Genomic DNA, 9,536 nt, shown 5'->3' with positions numbered 1-9,536 from the left:
CACTAAATGCTTTCCGGCACGTCCTCGTGTAATGCGAGACTATCTGGGAACGAGAAAGTCTGGCCCCCAAGGGGGAACTCAGGGACTAGCAATCACTCTGCTAACGGGAGATTGGGGTGGGGGGGTCAGAAACTGTGTTCCCTGCAGGCTACGCAGCTGCACTGCAGGCTATCGAGGGCCATGGACGAAGGCAGGGAGGCTTAGCCCGGGTCCACTGGAGCTGCAGGGGAGAGGAACCCCTCCCTCAGCCCGGCCCAGGACCACAGGAGCTGCGATGGCTGGGGAGAGGTGCCTCTCACCCAGGGCCGGCTTCAGGCACCAGCCAAGCAAGCTCTTGCTTGGGGCGGCAGATTCTACGGGGCGGCAACGCCCAAGGCTAGGGCGGCACATTGTTTCCTGCTCTGGCCGCCCTGTAGGGGGCGGCAGTGTGGAGGAGGGGAGCGCCATGCAGCAAACTCGGCAGGGCAGCCCGCGTCCTTCCCTCCCCGCCGACCGGAGCAGCGCAGAGCCTTCCCGGCAGGCGGCGCGGCGATCAAGGCCGCGGGGTGAGCGCCCCGCTGAAGCCCTCGCCACCCCCTTCTCTCTCTGGCCCCCGCTCCCTCCCCATTAGACCAGGCGTGCACTGCAGCACAGGGAGTCCCCTGGCTCCGGCAGCCCTGTAGGGTTTTGTTTTGTTTTTTCCCTGTTTGCCGTCCGCGCCGTTCCCCCCCCACACCCCGCTTTGCCGCTCCAGCCGCTCCGCAGGTTGTTTTTTTTTCACCTGCTTTGCAGCTCCGGCTTTGCTGCATTCCCCCCCCCCTCACTTTGCCGTTCCAGACGCGCTGTTTTTTGTTCCCCCCACCCTGCTTTGCCGCTCTGGACGCACTGTGGGTTTTTGTTTTTTTTCTCCTGCTTTGCCACTCTGGCGGGTCCCCCCCTCCTTTTTTTTTTTTTTGCTTGGGGCGGCAAATAAGCCAGAGCCGGCCCTGCTCTCACCTGGCCCCGAGCTGCTGTGGTGAGAGTGGGCTGGGGAGAGTCCTGTCCCCAACGCAGCCTGCAACCCAATTCCCTCGTTCCCAGCCCCACCCCACAGGCCTAGCCAGAGCCATCACCCCTCCACACCCAACCCTCTGCCCAGCCCTGAGCCCCCTCCCACTCACCGAACCCCTTGGCCCCACCCCCACCACATGAATTATCTTCTGTGCACCAATATGGAGATGATGTGTCACATCCTGGTGCATAGAACCAAATTCATTCCGCACATGGATGTAAAAGACGAGGGAGCACTGGTCAGAGCACATAAGATGCTCAGAGTGAGTTTACACTAGGAAATCTGGTGGAGGGTCACAGAGATCTGCTGGCTAATCCCCACCACACCTCCTAGCGGAGCCAGAACTTCAGAGGCTGATGGTGCGGAGGCAGAGGTGGGGTCTCCAGGCCTCCCAGAAAAGGCCCTGTAGGAACCAGTCCCTCTCAGTGGTGCTGTCTGAATGCAGACGGGCGGGGGCAGAGGGGCTGAGTGAAGAGAGGCAGCACCTCTCTACCCCGTCAGTGGACAAGGGAGAGGTTACTAGCACTTTATCTTGTCCTTTTTTCCTGCTGCCCAAAAAAAACAGCGGCACCAGAAGGAGAAACAGGCTGATCATCAGTCGTAAAGTCCTCTTGAGGTGGAGAGGCCTTTTTGCGTTGAGAAGCACGGGTCCAGGCAGTCAGTTCTTGGCATTTTACAGCGATGTTGGTAGTCAGCAGGACTTGATAAGGGCCTTTCCAGCGTGGAGCCAGGGTGGTATTTCGCTGATGGACCTTCATGTAGATCTAGTTTTCAGCAAGTGGCAAGGTTGTTCATGTATAATCATTATTGTTGATTAAAAAAAAGGTAGAAAGGCTTCCTCCAACTGTTTATCTTTGGAGCCCTACCTGGAGTAAGAGAGATTCCCTGCCCAGGTGTGCAGTTCCCCTCTTGCAATTGCTTAAGAATAAACTGTCTCTGATTTGTTACAACCAACCTAAAAGTAAAAACTCTGTTTTCTTCCACAATTATTGATGCTGTGACTCGGATGGTAACGCTCAGCTGAGCCCGCGGCAGCTACTGCGGACTGTTCCCCTTCGTACCCCAAGGCGCCAATCAAGAGGTAAGAGACCTTCTGAAATCTCTAATGGGGTATTGAAGGAGGGCTGCCCGTGGAACCGTCTGTCCCTCTGGGGCTCATGCCATCCGAACTTATTGATTTTGTAACAAAATCAAATGCAGAGAGGTACAGAGGAACTGTTGCCGCTCTCAATAAGATTAGTTTGAAGTGATCAGGGCCAGCTCAAGCTTTTTTTGCCACCCCAAGCAAAAAGTGCCGCCCCAGGCACGTGCTTCCTCGTCTGATGCCTGGAGCCGGCCCTGGAAGTGGTACTGAGGATTTAGTTTTCCCTGATGTGTAACAAGGCCTGATCTCAGTCAATTACATGGAAGCTGCTTAACCCCTTTTGTCATGTGTCACAGAAGTTTACATCCTGTGTGGATTCTCTCATGTTTAATGAGGTGTGATCTCTTTATAAAACTTTTCCCACAGTCCAAGCACTTGTGGAGTCTCTCTCCTCTGTTGATTCTCCCAGGGTGAACGAAGTCTGATCTCCATGTGAAACTTTTCCCCAGTCCAAGCACTTACACAGTCACTCTCCTATGTGGATTTTCTGGTGTTTAACCAGGGCTGATCTCTGTCTGATTGTTTACCTACAGAGCAAGCACCTGTGGGGGTCTCTCTCCTGTGTGGACTGCCTGATGTTGAACAAGGTGTGACCTCCGTTTGAAACTTTTCCCACAGTCCAAGCACTTGTGGAGTCTCTCTCCTGTGTGGATTGCTTGATGTCGAACAAGGACTGACCTTCGTATGAAACTTTTCCCACAGTCTGAACACCTGTGAGGTCTCTCTCCTGTGTGGATTGCCTGATGATAAACAAATTCTGACCTCCGTATGAAACTTTTCCCACAGTCCAAGCACTTAAGGGGTCTCTCTCCTCTGTGGACTGACTGATGACAAACAAGGTCTGACCTTCTTAGGAAACTTTTTCCACAGTCCAAGCACTTGTGGGTTCTCTCTCCTGTGTGGATTGCCTGATGTCGAACAAGGTGTGACCTTCTTATGAAACTTTTCTCACAGTCCACGCACTTGTGGGGTCTCTCTCCTGTGTGGACTGACTGATGATAAACAAGGTCTGACCTTCGTATGAAACTTTTCCCACAGTCTAAGCACTTGTGGGGTCTCTCTCCTGTGTGGATTGCCTGATGTCGAACAAGTACTGACCTTCGTATGAAACTTTCCCCACAGTCCAAGCACTTGTGGGGACTCTCTCCTGTGTGGACTGACTGATGTTGAACAAGCTGTGACCTCCGTATGAAACTTTTCCCACAGTCCAAGCACATATGGAGTCCCACTCCTGTGTGGATTGCCTGATGATAAACAAATTCTGACCTTCGTATGAAACTTTTCCCACAGTCCAAGCACTTATGGGGTCTCTCTCCTGTGTGGATTGCCTGATGTCGAACAAGGGTTGACCTTCTTCTGAAACTTTTCTCACAGTCCACGCACTTGTGGGGTCTCTCTCCTGTGTGGAGTGCCTGATGTTGAACAAGCTGTGACCAACATATGTAACTTTTCCCACAGTCCAAGCACTTGTGGGGCCTTTCTTCTGTGTGGGTTGGCTGATGATTAACAAGTGCTGACCTATATGTGAAACTTTTCCCACACTGTAAGCACTTATGGGATCTCTGTTCTGTGTGGACTGCCTGATGTTTAACAAGGTCTGACGTAGGTATGAAACTTTTCCCACAATCTAAGCACTTGTGGGGTCTATCTCCTGTGTGAACTGCCTGATGTTGAACAAGGTGTGACCTCTGCATGAAACTTTTCCCACAGTCCAAGCACTTGTGGGGTCTCGCTCCAGTGTGGATTGCCAGATGTTGAACAAGGTATGACCTCTGTATGAAACTTTTCCCACAGTCCAAGCACTTGTGGGGTCTCGCTCCTGTGTGGATTGCCTGATGTTGAACAAGCTTTGACCTTCTTATGAAACTCTTCCCACAGTCCAAGCACTTGTGGGGTCTCTCTCCTGTGTGGATTGCCTGATGTTTAACAAGGTGTGACCTTTGCATGAAACTTTTCCCACAGTCCAAGCACTTATGGGGTCTCTCTCCTGTATGGCTTTTGTTAAGTGACTTTTGTGCTGACTTTGGACTGAAACATTTCTCTTCAGCTCCTCCCACAAAGGTCGCCTGGGGTTGCACTTCTCCAGGAACTTCCTGATGATTCTCCTCCTCCTCATTCTCATTCCCTCGCTCAGCACCTGCTGGGAGAGAGACAATCCAGACAGGTGTCATTGTGCTGGGAAGAAAGGAATAGCACCGAGGGAAAACCCAACAGAGAGACTGAGCAATTGGACTCTGCCTCCACATCCCACCCAAACACTCAAAGTGAAGGAGAAATGGGAAGGAAACTCCTGCAGCTAAGAGGATGGGTGGAAAGTCGTGAGCGATATTTGCTGACTACAGCCCTGTCCTGGCAGAAACGAGGAAGAACAGGGGGTGCTTACTCACACCATATTTGGGGATTCTCAACTTTTTCCTTCCCTCCCTAGATGGTTTCTGTGTCAGTCCTCACCTGTATGAGGGCATCTCAGAAGCCTTCTTTCCTCACAGGCCTGGAGATCGGGCACCCACGGCTCTTCCCCTTGCTCCAGGCGGGCGATAAGCTCAGGTTTGACAAGGGGAAATCCTGCGCAGGGGGTGAAATCAGACCAGATCAGGGTGCATGGAGCACTGGTGCAGTATTTGTCACTAAGAACATTCCATGAGTGGAACCTGTCCCTGTGCTCTGCTGGAGGAACGTGGCATCCAAGAGGAAGGGAACGTGGTCACTGAGCCCCCTTGCGCAGAGGAAGTTGTCTGGGGAGGTGAGCTGAATTATTACTACACCCTCACTAGGCGTTCCCAGGATCTGTGCGCTGGGGGCCTTGCTGACTCACACACAGCTCTGCACTTAAACCCCTGCCTCTTTCTAAACCTGCAGAGCCCAGAGCCCTCCCCTGGGCTGGAGCTAGTCCCAAGGAGGGAGGTGAACAGGGATTGTGTGTGCAGCCAAGAAACCACACAGACAGGACAATGCTCGATTTATGCCCCTTTGAAAGGTGGAGGGGTGGGGATGGTTTAGCTTGTCCACTGGGTTTTGACACCCATGTTCCACTGGAGAGGGCACAGAGATGCAAGTCTCTCTCACATGGCAGCTGTGCATTATGGAACCCATTCGCCTCTAATGTAACTGACTGAGGAAGAACCTGAACACATTCAGATACGTAAGTCCCATGGCTTCTAATAACAGAGTGGACGGGAAGCCCTTACCCAGCGAGGTCACCATCTCATAGGTCTCCTGCATGACGTCCCTGTAGAGGGCTCTCTGAGCGGGGTCCAGCAGAGCCCCCTGCCCCTGGGTGAAATACACAGCCACCTCCTCGAAGGTCACCGGCATCTGAAACAACAAGAGTCCCCCACTCAGCATCTGCTGCCCCAGATACAATCCCACTAGTCACGGGAAGGGGAAAAAAATGTGAAGCTCTGGGAGGGCCAGACTGGCAGAATCCCACCACCACCCAGCTCAGAGGCTTCAGGGTGGGAAGAAGGTGAGCGCTCCCTGTCCCCCACATCAGACGGAGCAGGGCCGGGATTTCTTATTTCCCACATGCCTGCCAGCCACAGCCTGACATGGGAAGCAGAGCTCTGAGCCGGGGACAGGGACAGGAATCCCAACAGCTTCCCTTCGTATTTCACAGCAGCCTCAGGCCAGTGGGTCCAGGCTCCAGCACTGGGACTCTGGAAAATGTTCCCAGGCCTGCCTACGGGGTTGTATCCTGTTTGAGAAATGGGGGAATGTCCCCTCTCCCCTCCCCCACCTCCAATGGGCCTACTCAGAAAATCAGCAGGTTTCTCACACCCTGTCTCCTCTCTGCCTCTCCCTCACCCCGCCCAGTAGCTCCCTGAAAATCTCCTACCTGAGCTGGCTCCATCACAGCCATTTCCCTTCCCAGTCTACTGGAAGATGGGACCATCTGGAGCGAAATGTGGACGCGATTCCTCAGTCTGTCGGGGCGAGAGGAGCAATGGGGGAGGTTACAGAAGGGGCTTCAGTCCATGTCACCCGCAGATTCCCATGGAAGAAACAGAGTCTTCACTCTTGTGTTTGTTAGCAGCAAGTCAGAGGCAGTTTATTTCAAGCAATTGCAGGGGGAGCCTATGGAGAGGGGGGGTTCCCTTTCTTAGGCAGGTCTCCAAAGTACAACAGTTTAAAGCACATATTTATAGGTTCCCCTCACATATATCAATGGATACAGCTGAATCTTGTTATACATTTTCCTTCCCATTCTTATCTGAAAGCAAGGTTAGAAAACAGCTTCCCATGTCGTTTCCCCATCCGCCTCGCACAATCCCCGCTTCGACAAATCTCGTGACGTTAGGGTTAGGGTTAGCCTTGTCGTGGAAAAACGACCAGGCGTTGTGTTTGGATCAGAACAGCCTGAGGCCTTTGATTGATTACCAGCGCACAGGGGCGGACCGCTATTGGAAACAGCCTCCCCGAAACTGGTTACAGACAGGCTTATAAAGCTTAAAAGCACAAACTCGTTACACAAGGCTGCAGACATTTCCTTGTTATTTCCTTACTAGAAATGTTGCAAAATCAATATAAATTAGAGCAAACTTAAATTCTTCCCATGTTAGGCCTCTCCTGGTATTTAATGTCTGTCCTTTTGCGATTAAACGGCGACTGTGAAGGATATGGCACAATTGTTTTTGGCTAGGGGACTGTTGGGTACTTTCCACTGCCTCCTCTGTGCCCTCATTTCAGCGAGCTGACCTTGGCAGCTCGACATGAGGCTTGGGCCTATAAGGTTTGGATGCCACTGGATTTTCCCTTACAAGGGGTTTGGGGTGCAGACTGCGGTGGGGAGAGGACACCCCCCAGCCCTCTCTCACCGCAGCAGCTCGAGGCCGGGTGAGAGACACCTCTCCCCAGCCACGGCAGCTGCTGTGGTCCTGAGCCGGGCTGAGGGAGGGGTTCCTCTCCCCAGCAGCTCTGGTGGACCTGGGTCGAGCTTGGGGATGGGATTTCTTTCCACTCTGACTCCTTCTGCCCCTTGTATACAGAAACAAGCAGGATCTTAGTTCAAGGCCTGTAAGCAAGCTTGACCAAACGCAGGAGCTTGACTAAAGCTTAAGGCCTGCTAAATTTTCCCTCACACCCTGTCTTCTGCTCTGTCTCTTAAAATCACTAAGGCCTGGTCCACACTAGGACTTTAATTCGAATTTAGCAGCGTTAATTCGAATTAACCGTGCACCCGTCCACACCAGGAAGCCATTTAATTCGACCTAGAGGGCTCTTTAGTTCGAATTCGGTACTCCACCCCGACGAGGGGAGTAGCGCTAAATTCGACATGTCTATGTCGAATTAGGCTAGGTGTGGATGCAAATCGAACTTACTAGCTCCGGGAGCTATCCCACACTGCACCACTCTGTTGACGCTCTGGACAGCAGTCCGAGCTCGGATGCTCTGACCAGCCACACAGGAAAAGTCCTGGGAAAATTTGAATTCCTTTTCCTGTCTGGACAGTTAGAATCTCATTTCGTGGTTGGACATCGGGGCGAGCTCAGCAGCACCGGCAGCGATGCAGAGCTCTCCAGCAGAGGAGTTCATGTAATCTCTGAATAGAAAGAGGGACCCAGCATAGACTGACCGGGAAGTCTTGGATCTGATCGGTGTGTGGGGCGAGGAATCTGTGCTTTTGGAGCTGCGCTCCAAAAAACGGAATGCAAAGACCTACGAGAAGGTCTCCAAAGCCATGAGAGACAGAGTATACAGCTGGGATGCAACGCAGCACCGCGTGAAAATCAAGGACCCCAGACAAGGCTACCAAAAAATCAAAGCGGCAAACGGACGCTCTGGAGCCTGCCACCACTGCCCCACCAGTGACCATGGACTCTGACGATGGGACAGTGTCGACGGCCAGTTCCTCGGCGATGTTCGCGGACGGGGAAGATGAGGAAGGGTTTGTGGAGGACAAGCCAGGCGACAGCGCTTACAACGCTGGTTTCCCCAACAGCCAGGATCTCTTCATCACCCTCACGGAGATCCCCTACCAACCCTCCCCGGCCATTAACCCGGATCCAGAATCAGGGGAAGGAGCAGTCAGTAAGTGCTTTAACCATGTAAACTTTTATTCTTAATAGTATGTGAAAAGGAGGTCTCTCTATATATGGGGATAGAACAGAAATCCTCCTGGGAGATCTCCACGAAGCTCTCCTGGAGGTAATGTAAAAGCCTCCGCAGGAGGTTCCTGGGGAGCGCTGCCTTATTGGGTGCTCCGTGGTAGTACACTTTTCCGCGCGAGGCTTTCATGAGGTACTCAGGGAGCATTGCCTCCCCGAGCACGGCTGCATAGGGCCCTGGTTTGTGCTGGCTTTCATGCAGCATGCGCTCTCTATCTCCTTCAGTGACCGTCCTCAGGGTGATCTCGCTCGGAGACTCCTGCATCTAATTAGGGGAATTACTGTAATGTTATGCCTGGTCCAAAGTATTTTTTAAAAATCTCCGGACAGACGGCATAGCAGAGACTCAGCACGCTGCTGCGTGACGAGCGTAACGGAAATCCAAAGAATCAAATGGACGCTCATGGAGGGAGGGGGGACTGAGGACGCAAGGTATCCCACAGTTCCTGCTGTCTCCGAAAAGCATTTGCATTCTTGGCTGAGCTCCAAATGCTTCTAGGGTCAAAAACAGTGTCCGCGGTGGGTCAGGGCATAGCTAGGCAATTTACGCACCCCCCCCACCCCCACCCCCAGAAGTGAAAGGGAAAACAATCCTCTCTTGACTCTTTTACATGTCACCCTATCTTTACTGAATGCTGCAGATAGACGCGATGGTGCAGCACTCAACACCAACATCCTTGCTTCCCCCCCCGCCATGGGTGGCTGATGGTACAAAATGACTGGTACCTGTCCTCATCATCAGCCTATTGGCACATGGGGCAGTGCAAAAGGACTGGTAACCATGCTGACTAGCATCGGTAAGGTCAATCAAGGGCGCCTGGCCCTAATTTTTCCTGGTAGATGGTACAATATGGCTGATAACCATCGTCATCATAGCAACAGGGGGCTGAGCTTCATCAGCCCCCACCCTTCATGTGTAAAGAAAAGATTCAATTGCCCCTGGACTAGCAGCAGGATGCTGGGCTCCTCTCCTCCACACTCCTTAGTGTCCTATCTGGACTATCATAGCAACTGGAGGCTGCCTTCCACTCATTTCTCACTAACAAGTCACTGTCTCTTATTCCTGCATTCTTTATTACTTCATCACACTAGTGGGGGGACAATGCTATGGTAGCCCAGGAAGGCTGGGGAAGAATGGAATGAACAGGTGGGGTTGTTGCAGGAGCACCCCCTGTGAATAGCATACAGCTCATAATCTATGGAGGATCTGACACAGAGCAGCTGTGCTCTCTGGTTCTCTGATACAGTGGTTCTCTAG

General features: G+C 52.5%; 1 protein-coding gene across 1 annotated transcript; it reads right to left on the bottom strand.

The window, feature by feature from the left end:
- Positions 1-1,157: 1,157 nt before the first annotated feature.
- Positions 1,158-5,396, bottom strand: LOC123346566 (zinc finger protein 420-like). Its single transcript, XM_044984041.1, has 3 exons — positions 5,363-5,396; positions 4,626-4,739; positions 1,158-3,834 (listed from the first exon to the last, which is right to left on the bottom strand). The coding sequence occupies exons 1-3, from the start codon at positions 5,394-5,396 to the stop codon at positions 2,702-2,704; spliced, it is 1,281 nt and encodes a 426-aa protein (XP_044839976.1). The 3' UTR covers positions 1,158-2,701.
- Positions 5,397-9,536: the final 4,140 nt, after the last annotated feature.

The sequence above is a fragment of the Mauremys mutica genome, chromosome 12, assembly GCF_020497125.1.
Source record: "Mauremys mutica isolate MM-2020 ecotype Southern chromosome 12, ASM2049712v1, whole genome shotgun sequence".
Classification (NCBI taxonomy): Eukaryota; Metazoa; Chordata; order Testudines; family Geoemydidae; genus Mauremys; species Mauremys mutica.
Note: the sequence above shows the minus strand (reverse complement) of the source record. Positions and strands in the feature narration are given on the sequence as shown.

Coding starts and splice junctions, on each gene's coding strand:
- LOC123346566 (XM_044984041.1), bottom strand. CDS start 5,396: ATGCAGGAGACCTATGAGATGGTGACCTCGCTGG. Junction 4,740..5,362: donor TGAGATGGTGACCTCGCTGG/GTAAGGGCTTCC, acceptor CCCCCTGCGCAG/GATTTCCCCTTGTCAAACCT. Junction 3,835..4,625: donor TCTGAGATGCCCTCATACAG/GTGAGGACTGAC, acceptor AACATCAGGCAG/TTCACACAGGAGATAGACCC.